Source organism: Pantherophis guttatus, chromosome 7, assembly GCF_059756535.1.
Source record: "Pantherophis guttatus breed Tessera chromosome 7, ASM5975653v1, whole genome shotgun sequence".
Classification (NCBI taxonomy): domain Eukaryota; kingdom Metazoa; phylum Chordata; class Lepidosauria; order Squamata; family Colubridae; genus Pantherophis; species Pantherophis guttatus.
In genome coordinates this window covers 29,448,918-29,465,048 of record NC_142069.1, presented here as the reverse complement: position 1 = coordinate 29,465,048, position 16,131 = coordinate 29,448,918, and the positions used below count along the sequence as shown (strand labels likewise).

Here is a 16,131-nt window from a genome sequence, read left to right as displayed (position 1 = left end):
TTTGTGCACTGGAACCAGTGCAGCATTGGGATCTCAGACTCAGATATGTTGAAGGGGTTGCTTTAGTGTGGGAACTGTATGAATTAAACAAATGGGCCACTTTTTGCTATAATACTGGTTGTGCTAAGTGCTATTAAAAAGAAATATATCTGTAGAGCTGGAGGCATAACGTCTATGTTGCAAATTTAATGTCATGAAGAGACTGATGGCCCATAGGCTCTTCTCTGGTAGATTAAAAATGCGAGATCAGCAAAATAGACAACGGAAGGTATAAAGCAGCCTTCTCAAAGTATGCTTTTCGGATCTGATGACAGTGCACATAATCCACCAGCCATCAGAGGGATGGCAGTTCAGGAAGATTAGTATAAGCTTATCAGAATAGAGAAAACCAAGAGGATTTCCCCCCCTGTGTGAATAGGAGAAAAATGCGGTCCAGTTTTGGACGACCTTACAGCATTCAGTCAATAAAATGGAATGAAGGTAACGAATAAAAGGATTGGTAACTATTTGTGGCAGGGATCTTATGGTTCTGAGATCAAGCCAAAATTTATTAGGATGAAGCTATCCCAGCCTTCTGGATAACAATTGAGAACATTTATCCTGCTTAAAATCCTCCTATTGAGTGGCTGATGCATGGAATTACATAAAAAGCATAAGAATGTGGGCAACCACTTTGCAGAAGTTCAATGAATTCTTATTAAGTTGTGCCTGGTTACTGATTTCTGTGTGAGAACCAGTACTACTCAGATCATGATTTCATCTTGTTAATTTTTTCTTTCATTCTCTGACCTTTGTCGAGCTCATGGGATGTATATAGATCTGTGGGAATTTTTAGTCTTCAGATAACTCAGAAGACATTTTGTCCCTGAAAGAGTCCAAATCCAATGTAGACATATAATAGACAATATTATGTCTATTATATCAACTGGCTCTGCCCTTCAGTTCTTTTTTCTTCCTTGTAAGTTGGTTGTAAATTCCATCTTTTAATGGAATTACTATTGGAAAAGCAATGAGTTTTCATACTATGGGATTTGATTTAATATAACTAATCTGAAATAGGTTATTTCTTTTCCATCTGAATCACTAAATCTGTTGGATTTCTTCACAGAACCAACATTGTCTGCTGGAACTGGAGGTCCAGCTGGTAAAGGACCTAATTAAAAGTGAAATATATCCCATCATTATCCACATTAAAGTCACCGAGAAAAAGATCAAAGGAATCAGGTATGAATAAAAGCTCTTCTCAGAATTGGAATGTGGATGGAAAGAGCTACTGTCTTCCAAAATATAAGGCAGAGATAAGGATTGGAACAGAAACTGCTACCAAACAAGAGTCATAGGATGGATGGGCAGAATTTAATCTTGCAGGATCTACTTTATTTTTACTAATACCCTAAGATCCATTAAGAAGATCTTGGAACAAAGGATGACTATTAGAGGGATGCTAGGAAATAAATCTGCATGCCAAATTCATTCTACCACCCAAATAAATAAATATATAAATACCCATATCAATCATCACCAAAGATCTATTAGTTTTAGATCAATATTCTCTCCACCCCTTCCAAATCCCATCTTGACTAATTTATAGGGTTTATTTGGGTGGTTGTTGCATTTGTTGCTGTTGAAGAAATTCTCAATAAATATGATGAATTAAAAATACAGTATAGCATACTGATAACCATGCTAGTTTTCAACTCTAAGTATTCAAAAGAGATCTTTCATGTTCTGCAGCCAGTACATTTGGAAGTGATCAGAAAAGAAGCAGTTCTCAGGATATTCAGTGATGGACTGGTTAGGGCATCAGGCTAGAAATCAGCAGAAGGTGAGTTCTAGATCTGTCTCTAGTCACCTACCCTAAGCACTAGGAAGGAAGCAATGGCAAACCACTTCTGAAAATCCTTGCCAAGTCAACTGCAGGGACTTATCAAGGCAGTCTCCAAGAATTGGACATAATTAAATAGAAGAAGAAAAAATACTACTGAACCCTAAACAGTGATATTTGACTACTTATCATAGCCTGGCATTAGTCTGTAGTATAGTAAACCTTCAATTTCATGGACTAATATGGAAAGGTCCTTTAAATAGCAAATGGCATTACAGCATTTTATGCATGAATGAAAAGAGTATAATATGCATGAAATGTAGAAAAATGTACAAATAGTGTCTGGACTGATTCACCAAGTAACAGACTTTCAGATGTTCAGGCAGCTTACTGCCAACAGGTTGAATTTTCAATATGTGTTGTGATGGCAGGAAAGGTGGATCCTAACAGCTGTGAACCAAATATTTCTGACAAGGAAAGAGATGTTCTGATTTCTGTGTTCAGCACAAAATACGTACAAAAACACTTGGCTTGAGGTTTTGGTTTAATATAAGTGTAAATCCTGGAATGTAGCTTAATCAAGAAATTGTGGTTAAGCAATTGATAAATTAGCACGAAGAATGAATCTAGCCAATGAGTAACAGCAGCTAAATTTCCTTGGATGATATATGACTCTCCTTGCCTGTTTTGTCCAGAAATTGCCACCTCAACAATATGCATTTTCTATAGTTTGTTTACAGTTTCATGGAAGAGCACTAAGAAACAGTTGGCTTAGCTAGAGATCTCAATGAATTAATATTGACTTTATATGAATATCCCTCACCTGTTGCCAGTTCTCTCTGTCATTCTTTCTGTATGTGGAAATGTTTTAATCTATATGTTAAAAAAACACTCTAGATAAGAGATAAAAATTATTTTTTATTTTAAATTAGACTACTGACCCATCTTGCTTAGTACCAGTATTGGCAACATTTACTAGCATTTTCCCAAAATTTAAATATTCTTGCTTGGGGACATGTATTCTATTTAGCCAAGCACCTCCCCATATATATCATGAATGACCAAGTTTCACTAATACCAGTACAAAAATATCTTCTTTTTCAGAACTTGACTTGTCAGAGCTGAAAGTCTGCTCTCAGCTATTATTGTTGAATAACAATATTATAATTCATAATATTGCACTAATATAATTATTGGTGCTAACAGCAGCCAAAGAATTTGTACAGTGGCCCATCTGTCAAGCGGTGCAAGGATTGCAAATTTAGGAAACAAGAATTACTGGGATTTCTGGAAAGATTTGTATTGCTATTAGAGTAATGCAACATAATCCGGAAAGCCTGTCAAAGCAATTCTCCCATTCAACTGTTACCTAGTGTAATTAAGGTGGAATTGCTCTGAATGTCCTTTTCCTTATTTCCCCTTCTCCTGGTTTAAGGAATTTCTTCTTTAACAGCACTTTTTTCTCCTTAACTTTCCTGGGATCTATTAAACATTCCATCACATCATCAATTCTTGAGATTAGAACATTAGACTTAAAATATGCTTTACTAAGCCTCCATCAACAACAATGTCATCGGTCTCTAAAAAGTTACATGATTAATGCTGCATTTCTCTTCTGTGTTCTTTCTAGGAGCCTATTAGGGAAGCCAGGGCAGCGAGAATCTGAGGTGCTGAAGAAATGTCAAAGAGATGAATGGGTTCTCCATACTTTGCCCTGTTCATGGGTATGGGTAGATCCTCAATCCTGGAGCAGTGCAGAGGACCTGGTAAAGGTGGTACGGGCTCATATCTTCCAGGAGCAAACCAGGATGGTGTGGGTTGAGGAGAATGATGTGTGATAGATGATACTGGAGTGTTCGCTCATGCAGAAGAATGGCCTCTGCAGGACAGAGGCATACGCTCTATAACCCACCAACATTGCCTTGTATTTGTCATTTACTCCACAAAAAGTGGACATTTGGTATATCTGGCATGTTCATGATCAGGGTCATTTCTTTTTTTCTTAAGCCAAAAAATTGGGGATTAATAAATGAATGAATATAAATAAAAGGAAACTATGGCTAAAACTATTGGTTTTGGTTTTGTGTAGTTTCATACTTTTTAACTATAATTAATTTTATCCACTTCATCAATTGATAATTGTAATATACTTTACAAACATATATGTAAACATTTTTTACATATATTCTTGTTAGGCATATTTTTGCAAGTCCTTCTCCATAATATATTTACATGTGGATTATATACACTTTTGTGCATTAGATAATTAAATTGGAGAACCATTTTGAAAAATATGGAGACATGCAAATTAATATATAATTGTATTTTGATTCTTGCATTGATACAACATGTAGCTGATACTAGCTAATCCTGAATATCTAAGCAGAGATAGATGAAAGAGCACCAGAAAATCCTGAGGCTATAGGCTACTCTGGGAATTCAATTTTTTTTAAAAAAAAAATCCTGAAAGATGGTAATGACAAACCACTTCTGTATTGTTCCCAACTTGAATATTTCAATGAAGTCACCAGCAATAGAACCAGTTCAGGAAGTTTGCATTAGCTTGCATTAAATGAAGCTTGCATTAACATGGGAACTTAGAATTGTCACCATTTCCAAGATGATTGTCTGATTAGCAGGGCTGATTCTACCATCAGGCAGAGTAGGGTTACCGTTTCAAAAAACTAGTTTAAGATAATCATGGAATTCTAACAATTTTATATATAATTTTATAAAATATAAATTTTATATATAAAATTGAAGTCTTCAGTTCATTGTTTTACTTTTGCTCTCAAGCGATAAACTCGAAATTTTCTCCCCCAAAGTCTAAGAAAAAAAAAAAATCTAGGTCTTGACTATTAATACATCTTTATTTAGGGAGATCAGGAGATCATTTGTTGCATTACCTTAGCTAGCAAAATCTCTTACAGATTGTGACATGGATGTTTGCAGAGGTACATTGGGCCACCTCAATGAACAGTTGAGGCAGAGCTGATCGGCTTTCTTTGGCTGATCTGCCTTGTGAATGAAGGCACTGTTGCCTAGTGAATCAAAGTGACTGTTCCACTGATTAAAACCGCTTCAGAGAATATTTCAAAGGAGTGCTGTAGAGCATAAAGTAGATGATCAAGATGACCTTGATGGAAATATGCAGGTACTGTTAGGCAAATGGGCTGCAATAACATTCAGAAGCAGCTCAGGCCTGATTCTTATACAGGAAGACAGCACAATCAGATTTACAAGATTCTGTTATAATAGTCAATCTCAATAAAATTGTTTTCATCTTCCTATGGAATTGATTTCCTAATCTGGTGAATTAGTGGGGCTGATAGCTCCTTTGCTGATCTCTATTAAAGTGAAACACCCCTTCCAAGAACTGTAAGTCTGTGCTGGCCCTATATGCTTCTACTCTAACTCCCCCAAATTTTCTTTTCATCTTCCATGATTCTTAACTCTTCCTTTACTTCAAGAGAACGACATGGTTAGGTGTTTGTGGGATGGTTATACTGGAGGACATGTATATAGGCATTGCATTCACACATTTCAGCAGGCAGTGCCCTTCAATTGGTATAAAAATAAGCTTGAGAGTCTTTTCATTATGCACTTTATAGCATGTAAATTATTCATGCTCTCCCTTTTTCTGATGACCTGATGCAAAATAAAATAGCATTTGCAGTGAAAATGAATTGTTCATGGTTGTACAAATTAGGAAAAGCATAGCACAACTAAGATTAAAGGAAGTTAAAGCTGCTCAATATAATCTCTTGGGCAAGAGTTGCATTGCCTGTTTTTCTTTAATTGGTTTCATAGATCCTTCCAGGGCTTACTTACTGGAGCTGTTGCATTTCTGAAGGGGGGTGGGGGTCAATGGCACGATTCTCTGTGCAGATGGAGGCAGAAGAGAAAGCTCTGAAAAATATTAACTCATTGCTTACTCTGGCCTGCTATAAAATAAAAACAATCATGGCTTAATGTGGACGCTAAGAATATTTAAATCTGCAACAGATCAATTGCTGGAAGTACTTCGTTGAAATCATGTAAAAAATTGTTTAAAGCACCTTTTGGGTTAAGGAAGTGACTTAAATAGCTTCACAAGAAATGGGACTCTCCTTGCCCCATCCCAACAAACGAAGGGAAACAGAAAACAGAGTAAGAATTTAAGCAAAATACAAAATTGGAGCATGACATTTGGACAGTGCAATTTTTACCTTCAGATTTTACTTTGGCAAAGTCATCAGAACATATGCCAGTGAAGTTAGGAAGCATAGAGCAAAACCAGCGTTTCTTAAATGGGACACTCAAGTTCCTGCCTATCTATATGCTATTCTTAAAAATTGAAGCATTCTGACCCTTCAGCTTCATCAGTGCTCTTACACGCAGGATAGTATTCCTTCCTGAGTGCCCTGGATCCAAGAGGGCTCAAATGTAGATGTCCAGTTAGCCTGCAGATTGTTATTTCATAGGGAATCATGTTTGGGTACTGAACCTGGAGGTTCCTGTTACACAGAAGATCAGAGAAGGCCTTAAATTCTGCTTTTGGCTGGTTAACTATATTGTCTTGCAGGTTTACTATGTGAAATAGCTCTAGTTCTTTTTGCCTAAGGAGATCTGTCTGCAGGTGTACTTTGTATCCACGCATTTTCCCATTTCTTGGCATATGCATATGCACCACATTTCATATGTTTCCCCCATATTGACAAATCTATGAGACTAAGAAACCCAAGTCAGCATTTGAGGGTTTGAGGAAGGAATCCTTCAGACCCCTCTCAGCTGAAAGCAAAAACAGGTAAAGGAAGATTAACCATCCACACTCCAGAGTGCATAATTGATTATATACCAGCTGGAATAAGAGTTTAGTGTCATTTAATAAAAGTCAGTAAAGATAACATGAAAAAAATTTCTTCCATGGTTAGGCAAGCATCTTCATTAATGGCAAAAATAAAATCGTTCAGTTGATTTCTCTCTCTTGTCTCTTCCTCTTCCATGAAATGCTTCGTTTTCCAAGTTCTAGAAATGGTTTAATAGTATTAATCCTGGCTGTGTTTTTTGCCTGAAATTTTGCCAACGTTTGAAGAATTCATGATCAGAATGCATAAGGACTCATGAGAATTCATTCCAGGTGGAGACTTTGCAATTTGAACCCTGCTTAGGTATATTTACCATGCTGTTTTGAAAGATGGGAGTTCTAATTGATCAGATCTATTGATCTCATGGGTTTTGAATGAGATAGCCTCTTGTGGTTCTAGCTGTAATTCTGCTGTTGACTGTTAATGTAAAGTTAGGTTGTATTGGGTTGCATCATGCTGAAGAAGAGAGATGCATGCCGCCTTCTCCTTTTGGTTACATATATGTTTCAGCCCTGCATCTCAATGCCTTGGTTGGAAATTTAATTCATTTAAAAATGCATATCCCTCTTTTCTTTATGACACAGTATGGCTAATCACATAAGAGTACAAATAAAAATCAGGAGCAGATCTTACTGTAAGATGCAAATTGCATCCAGATTAAACATCAAAATCTATTGGTTAATAAAACAAATCCCTTAAAAGAAGGGATACTGGCATATTAGTGCCAGAATGTCAATGCCATAGCAGAGAGGATTTTACTTAGCTTCCAGTGGAACTTAATAGTGATGCTATTACTATAGGCAGAAGTTCAGGAACCCAATTAAACTACACAAGAGGATTGTCACCCATAGCAGGGCTGACTTGCCACAGTTTGAAGTAATAGAAGGAACAAACATTACTTGAACAGAGCTTCTTAAGCCCAGTGAGTCCAGAGCATTAATGGCCTGAACCGGTCCGAATTGGTCCGAACCAATCCAAACTGGTCCGAACTGGTCCAAATTGGTCCGAACCGGTGCGAATTGGTCCGAACCGGTGCGAATTGGTCCTAACCATTCCGAACCGTTCCGAACTGGTCTGAACCGGCCAGAACTGGTCCGAACTGGTTGAACCGGTCTGAACTGGTCTGAACCAGTCCAAGCTGGTCTGAACCAGTGCAAACCGGTCCAAACCAGTCTCAACCAGTCTGCACCGGTCCAAACTGGCCCGAACCGGTCTGAACCAGTCCAAACTGGCCTGAACTGCTCTGAACCGGTCTGAACCAGTCCAAACTGGTCCAAACTGGCATGCATCTTGTCTAGAACAGGGACACACAAGGAGAATAAGTCTTAGGTGTATATGCTCTCAGTGTACATAAGGAGAATAAAATACATTCATCAAGAATAAAAAGATACAAGCACTTAGTGTTTGTCCAGGTTACTAATAAGCTACCGAATCGTACTAGGAAACAAAAACACTATAATTGAAAGACACAAGCAACATGGTTATAGTAATAAGTGGGAAGAGATAGCTACTAAGTAAGGAAGAGAAGAATAATAGTAATACAGTCTTAGTAATATTAATATGCCAACATCTTTTAAGGAGAAGGAAGATCAAAGGGATAAATGCAAAGCCTAGTTCAAGCCTCTCAAGTACAAAGTGAACGTTGTGAATCCATGCAGCTTTGCTGGATCAGGCTAAATAAGTAGAAGTGAGTTTTGTTTTTTTTTAATTGCACAAGGAGACAGGCTCTGGCATCCTGCACAAATTTGCTTTTCCAGACAGTCTTTCAAGTATTGTTCTTCTTAAAGTACCTCATTACACTCAACCCTTGAGTTTAGCAAAGCATGGAAGATAGCAGTTGAGTTTGACCGGGAAGGTTTGAAGGATATTTACTGTAGCAGTGAGAATGAAGGATCCAGATGATTTTATGCTGGAAGAGTAATATAATAATAATTTATTACTCATTTAAACAACTAGATGCTGAACAATCAATAAAGAACAATACAGTAAATGGTCTCAGCAATAGGCTTGCTGTCTGTAAATCAAATAGGCAGCAGATATACTAAATTAACAGCACTGGTAGCTGTTAATTTAGCTACCAGTGCTGTGCAGGCTTCTGGCTCCAAGTCAATTCCTCCACAACATACATTTGCAAATGTCAATGGATGAGGGTGCACACTGCTGTGTTCTCCGAATCCTAGGAATAAATGTCTAGGGTACAGTTGAGGGGGTACTATTGAATCATATATACTATTGAATGTTCTACATCAGTCAAGGAAGACTTATCACTGCAGGAAACTCCAGGAAACTCCAGGAAGCTGTTGGAGTTCTTTACTTACTATGCATTTTCTGTTCACACAATCAACCAGTTTTGGGTTCACTATGATTGCCATTTTCTTAATTCTCAGACTTATTTTTTAAAACATTTAAAACCTGCTTTCTGACACAAGTGGTAAGAATCATACTGGTGTGCCAACCCATTCATTCAGTTCTCCAGAGAAGTCGTGATGACAGGTATATATGTACAAAATTAGCCACTGCAAAGATACTATGTGAACTATTTGTTGTTAGTTGCGAAGTCATGTCTGACCCATCGCAACCCCATGGACAATGTTCCTCCAGTGTTCTTCCTGTCCTCTACCATCCTCTGGAGTCCATTTAAGCTCACATCTACTGCTTCAGTGACTCCATCCAACCATCTCGTTCTCTGTCATCCTCTTCTTTTGCCCTCAATCTTTCCCAGCATTAGGCTCTTCTCCAGTGAGTCCTTCCTTTTCATTAGGTGGCCAAAGTATTTGAGTTTCATCTTCAGGATCTGGCCTTCTAAAGAGCAGTCAGGATTGATCTCCTCTAGGATTGACTAGTTTGATCACCTTGCAGTCCAAGGGACTCGCAGGAGTTTTCTCCAGCAGCATAGTTCAAAGGCCTCAATTCTTTGGCGCTCAGCCTTTTTTATGGTCCAATTTTCACAGCCATACTTTGCAACTGGGAATGTGAACTATAGTGTTGTACAAAATCCGCCTAAAGAATATTTGGTTGCAAAGCCTACATATACTTGCCAAATGAAATGAGCTTAAAGCTGAGGGACAGAGCTACATATTTTTATTTTATTTTATTTTTTATTTTATTTATTTCATCAAGCATGTATTTGGTAACATATATAAGTATAAAACATGATTATGAATACATGAAATGGGTAGGATAGCAGGATAAAGTAAAGATGAATCATGGAAAAATGAAGTCCCCAAAACACGTGCCAATGGGTAAGTCAACAAATGCAAACCAAGAGAATTTCAGAGACCAACCAGTTTAAGAAGAAGCAGGATACATCCTCACCAATCTGATGATGTTAACCTGGCAGAAAAAGAAAGGGATTCAGCTCCCTAAGGACATGTTGGCTAGAAAGTTCTCACATATAAACAGCATCCCTGAAGTAAATGAACAAATTACCTTGGAAGACATCAAAGGCTGCCTTCAGATGAGAACCAACTGATGGGAAAAAGTGACGAAATGGATTCGCTCCAGAAAATCAAAATCTGGATACTCACCCAACTATTTCAAGGATGGAAAGTATTTGGGTATAAATAGACATTTAAAATTAAATATAGCTCATAAGAGGTAGTGGGACAGTACAAGGCCAGCTTCTCTCTATCTTAACGTATGACCTTGAACTGTTTTCTCATGCTTGCCCCTTTTTCAAGACTGAAGTTATTGCTGCTATCCCCGTAACAGTTCATCCATTTCTGCATCAAAGTCATCTTTACATTTCTCAATGTGAACTGACTAAATTAGTGATGTGCAGAAGTTAAAAAAACAAAAATAACAAATTAGTTCCCAATTCAAGTAAAATTAAAAGGTGAAGATCCATAAGAGCTATAAAAATGGGAGCTTGCAGTTGTCCATCAACCATTTGGAGCAAGCTAAAGAGGAACACAGAAAATGCGCTCCCAACTTTTTCTGTTTATAATAGTGTGAGACAGAGTATAATTAACTTACCATAATTATTTGGCTATTTCTTTTCAATAATTTTATTATTCTTTATAATACTGCATCTTTCTTCTACTTGTAGTCCTAAGGCAATGTCTTAGAGTTTTAAATAGTTGTAAGCAGTTGCGGTAGGCATAATTTTCAATCAAATGTTATTCCATCGTTTAAGAAAATGGAAAGCCCCCAAATCCAGCTCTGCCATGTTTTAGCAAAACCACTGTTACAGGGAGTCCTTGACGTATGACCATTCATTTAGCAACCATTCAAATTTTTCAGTACTGAAACAAATTGACTTAGGAGTGGTTTTCACACTTAACGACCATCACAATATCCACATGATCAAAATTCAGGCACTTGGGAAGTAGCATGTATTTGCAATGGTTGCAGCATCCTGATTCCTGGGGTCACAACCTTCCCAGGAGGCTTCTGACAAACACAGTCAATGGGGTGGGGGGTGGGGGTGGGAGCTGGATTCACTTAATGACTGCAGCAAGAAAAGTCACAAAATATCAGACCCACAAACCAAAAAAGGCAAGTGGTGATTTTTCCAAGCAGATTGCTTCATTGTTCCATACCTATAGACAAGATTTTTTGAAACACTCTATCTATATCAAGTATACACTCTGAGAACTATTAGGGAGGGACTGTCTTCAACTCTTTCCCGAATAAAATATCTGGACTGAGCTGCCTCTTATTCATCTGGAATGCACCCCTTCCTTCTATGTTACTACGTAGAAGTAGTCCCATCACATCAGATGAGGCATGACTTGCATAATGACCCCATAACAATAGCATTTAGACTTATATACCACTTCTTAGTGCTCTACAGCAGGGGTGTCAAACTTGCGTAGTCATGGCGGCGTCACGTGATATATCGGGACGTTTTTCCCCTTTGCTAAACAGTGTGGGCGTGGCCAGCATGTGACGCATTTGGCCCACGGGCCGTGAGTTTCACGACTCTGCTGTACAGCCTCTCTAAGTGGTTTACAGAGTCAGTGTATTGCACCCAACAATCTGAGTGCTCATTTTACCGACCTTGGAAGAATGTCATAAGTAATTTTGTGGGACAAACCTTGAGCTGGTCAGGATCGAACGCCATACTGTATTCTAACCACTGCACCACCATGGCTCAAGTGACTGTATCTCTTAGCAATGGAAATTCCTGCGCCAATTGCAGTTGAAAGTCAAGGACTACTTGTATCATGTCTATTCTTTGGACTCACAATTGATTCATTATCTCAGATTTAAGATAGCAGCTTGATGAATAATGAACTCCTTTACATATTGAATTCCATGAGATTTACACTCCCAGGGAAATGTGTCTAAAAAGGTTATTTGATTGATCCCATGAGTGATCTATCAATTGCATTTGCATAACAATAGGAACATTGTTTCTGTGGAAAGCAGAATACTGTGTTTTTAAATGCCATCCATACTTAACTTCAAATCAGTGGAGGAAATCCACTGTTACTGCCTGAGAGAGAGCAACTAGCTTCTGTTTAAAAATCTCTAAATACAGAGAGTTCATTTCCTTCCAAAGCAATTTGTTCCATCACTGAACAGCTTCTGCCACAGGAGAGTCTTCCAAATGTTTGATCAGTGTCCCTTTCTAGTCACTTCAACCAATTAGTTCCGGTTCTACTTACCAGGGCAAAAGAAAATGTGAACTACAACACGCATCTTCATAAAAGATACTTTGAGAAAAGGAAGAATGAATTTTAAAGACAGCAATTGCTGTCTGCAGCAATTATCAGCACTTGTATTAAACTAATGATTTTCTAAAAAAAACTTGGGACATGCTTCATAGACAACATTTTTAGTCTAATAAACGTTTTTAATTGATTCATTTGTCTGGTATATTGATTAAATGTTGAAGCCCTAGTTAGGATCCCATTGTGCATTAGTTATGCTCTGCAATATATAGTAAGTTGAATTTATGTTAAACATATTGTATTCAATTTTTCTGCTATTCTGCTATTATCCTGTGATTATTGGTTGATTATTTTCTTAGTTTGCATCAATGCTTAGCAACAGGACCAGACAAATGTGGTGGTAGCGGTGAGTTGATTCATGTTTTTTTCTCTCTCTCTCAATATATAGTTTTGCTTTAATGTCAATGGTAGAGACAGTTGGGACTGATTCATAGCTTTATGCCATTCTGGAAGGACAATCTGACGTCGTTTCCACATCATCTGCAGATCACCCTTACAAACAGTGCAATAGTCCAGAGTTCTGGGCTTTTCCCACAAGTCATGTACTACACATTTTGCAGAGTTACAATTCTGGAGAGCAGTGCATGTTGGACATAGGACCAAGCAATGATGTCTAGGGATAGCATAGGGAGGACTTGTAGGTTAATAGCAGCGTACATAGTTTACATGCAGAACTTTCAAATGTCAATATCCTGCATCTCTTCTTAAAAGGATCAGGAAGCTAGTGACAAAGAAATTTCCCCAGAAATCTGTTGCAGACAGGATGGCTTATTCTGAGATAGATCCCAAATGAGCAAATTATGATATTCAAAACTGGGTATTGAATTCTCCCTCCATTTGCCATATTTTATCCCCAATGAGCTTTTGCCACAGCTGTTTAGCAGGCTACAGGAAAAGAGGATGCAACAGTGTCCCTTCCTAAACACTCTCCTTGATCACAGTCATAGATAGAAGACTGAAAGGTTCGTGACTGAGTGTCATTTTTATTTCCTAAATAAATCATACACCCATCAGCCCACCAAAAAATGTGACAGATGAGCAGGCATGTGATTTATTTGGTTCATTGATAGCCTACTCGACACCATTCTCATCTAATGCTCTTTGTGCAATAATTGAATTGTGATTGAATTTGTTTTTGTTTTGAATATGAGTAGAGGACAAGGAAATGCTGGCCCAAGCTCTACTTTTTACTCACTTCTTACTCATTGCATCTCCAATAATCTGCTCCCATGCTCCACCCCAATGTCATATGCAGTTTTGTGGGCAAAACAACTGCCGCTGCTTTGCTAGATAGACAAGATGACCTGATACAGGGTAACTTTCTACAGTCATAAAGTCAAAACGTTTTTAGGATTTTTTTTAAAGATTAAGAGATGGTGCAGCTTTATGCTATTTTAGAAAGAAGAACAACCTCAGAGTTGTTGCATTTTCCTTCCATGTCATTTTTATCTGCTGAAATGACTGTTTATGTAGCTGCCCTTTCTCAATAAAAGGGAACAGGAGCAATTTGAGAATGGAAAATGGCACAAAATTACAATAAACAAATTATTAAAATCCTAGTTCTAGATGCCTTTCTATATTATTTGTGCTACAGCTGTTACATTCTGAGAAATAATGATCCTGTTTACGCATGACACTGCAAAAGAGATGACTCTGAAGAGAAGCAGCTTTGATATAAACATGTTCTTGAAACATTGTACTATTTAAGTGGCATTGTCAAACAAAGCAATTTCACTGGATGGAGACTGAGCTACCCCATATCATTGGGAAATTGGAGAGTAAAGACATCTAGAAATCAATGCTGATGCAACTGCTATCTTCCTTCTAAAATTAAGATAAAGGACATAAAGGAATCCTTGAAAAAGTTGAGCAAAATACGATCTCCAGAAAATACAGCTAGAGCAGGGGTATGAAACTCGATTTCATTGAGGGCCACATCAGGATTGTGTTTGACCTCGGGGGTGGGTGGGCATGGCGGGGATCGGTGTGGCAGGTTTGCTTTTATTTTGCTGGCCCTCTGCCAGTGCGTAGTCCCCCTGAGCTCTGTTTTTGCTGGCAGAGGGCTGCAGGAGGCCATCGCGGCCAAAGATGGATCCTGGGAGTCGTGCATGGTCCCCCCAAGCTCCATTTTTGCTGGCAGAGGCACCACGGCCAGTCCTTCATTGTTTCCAGGCTGACCCCATGGGCCAGATCAAATAATCCGCAGGCCAGACCTGGCCTGTGGGCCTTGAGTTTGGCACCCCTGTGCTAGAGGACTCTGAAAGTTATTGCAACAGTTCATTCTGCTAATTTCTTCCTCTTGTGTATCTGGGTACCTTTATGTTCAGTATTGTTATGAGCACTTGGGAACTATACTAAGTTGAAATGGAGGGAAACACCTTGCATTAGAGTTGATAGATGGATAAAGCTGCACAGTTGGGCACTCCCACAACTGGAGATGCCAAAAGGGATTTGAAAGCCAAAAGGGAATTTCAAAATCTAGGTCAAACGACAATATGTACATATCTTTCTTTTGAGATGCCACTGGTAATATTCTAAAATGAAACAATTTTAATCAGGTCATATGCTCATCAAAGCATAGAACAAAAAGAAAGGTGTATAAAATGCAGAGCAGCATGATCTGGTTGAAATGAATGACAGTCCCTTATGGGGAAGAGTTTAAGAACAGAAGAGGAATATAATACAAGAGAAATACTTAAAAGATGGGGAAAGATGCCAATTTGTAGCAACTTGTCTGTAAGGCATTGTGTAAAATTAGCTTATATTTGTATGTGTGTGTGAGAGAGAATATTTAGATAGCATCAGCATTTTTCTTCTCTTGGTAGGCTAGGACTGCCAGATATCCATTATTTTGCAAAAATTCTACTTATTGAAAAAGCATGTAGTACACTATGCTACAATATTTTTCCAAACTACTATGGAGCTTTGAACATCTTTCTAAAATTCTGTGTTGGCCAACTGCAACAAAGACTCCTTGTTCAAAGAATTAGAATCATACATTACACTGAAGATCTTAATATATTAATAGAATTAGGATCTTTCCACAAAGTCCAGTAAACATGAAAAAAGCAGCAAGATCTCATTAAAAAAAATGTCAAAGACAAAACTGGTATCTTGATTTTGTTAATCTGAGAACATTGCATTTGAAATTGAAGCTTTTTGATGACAAAAGTGGTGGTGATGGGAGATGAAGTGAAGGAAAAGAATAAAAGATATTGTTTTGCCACTCCCAGTTTCTCCTCACAGACAGAAAAGTTCAGTGGATACTGACAGTGAGAAAAACAATGGCAACCATGCCTTCCAAGACATCTGTGAACTAACATCTATGCTGAGTGACCATCAGTCTCAGGTAATGATTACTGGGCAAAGTGGCTCTTCGGAAAGAAATATTGTGGTCCTTCAGTGGGCACAAAAATATCCAGTGAGATTTTTGATAAACCACAATCTGAACTATCATAGACCAAGAAATAGATTTATTACTTTATGTATTGTTATTTATGACCACAAATTTGTAGAATGGAATATGAATGAAGGCAAAAATCCCACATTTTGTAATATAAACATTTAACCAAGACAGGGGCGTGTATATATTCTCGCTGGTGACCAGAACAATCTGGAACTGAACACACTCAAAACCGTAGAAATGGTAGTGGACTTTAGGAGAAACCCTCCCAAACTACCATCTCTTACAATACTAGACAACACAGTATTAACAGTAGTGAGACCTTCAAATTTCTAGGTTCTACCATATCTCACGACCTAAAATGGACACCCAACATCA

At 38.0% G+C, this 16,131-nt stretch overlaps 1 protein-coding gene across 2 annotated transcripts in view; it reads left to right on the top strand.

Annotated features, from left to right (window-relative positions):
- CARD10 (caspase recruitment domain family member 10) overlaps positions 1-3,891 on the top strand; it is a 50,662-nt gene extending 46,771 nt beyond the window's left edge. For both annotated transcript variants that reach the window (XM_034403855.3, XM_034403854.3), the window contains exons 22-23: positions 1,109-1,224; positions 3,456-3,891. In XM_034403855.3, coding sequence (XP_034259746.2) covers positions 1,109-1,224; positions 3,456-3,663 — 324 coding nt within the window. In that variant the 3' untranslated portion in view covers positions 3,664-3,891. The remainder of the gene's footprint in view (positions 1-1,108; positions 1,225-3,455) is intronic.
- The last annotated feature ends 12,240 nt before the right edge of the window (positions 3,892-16,131 follow it).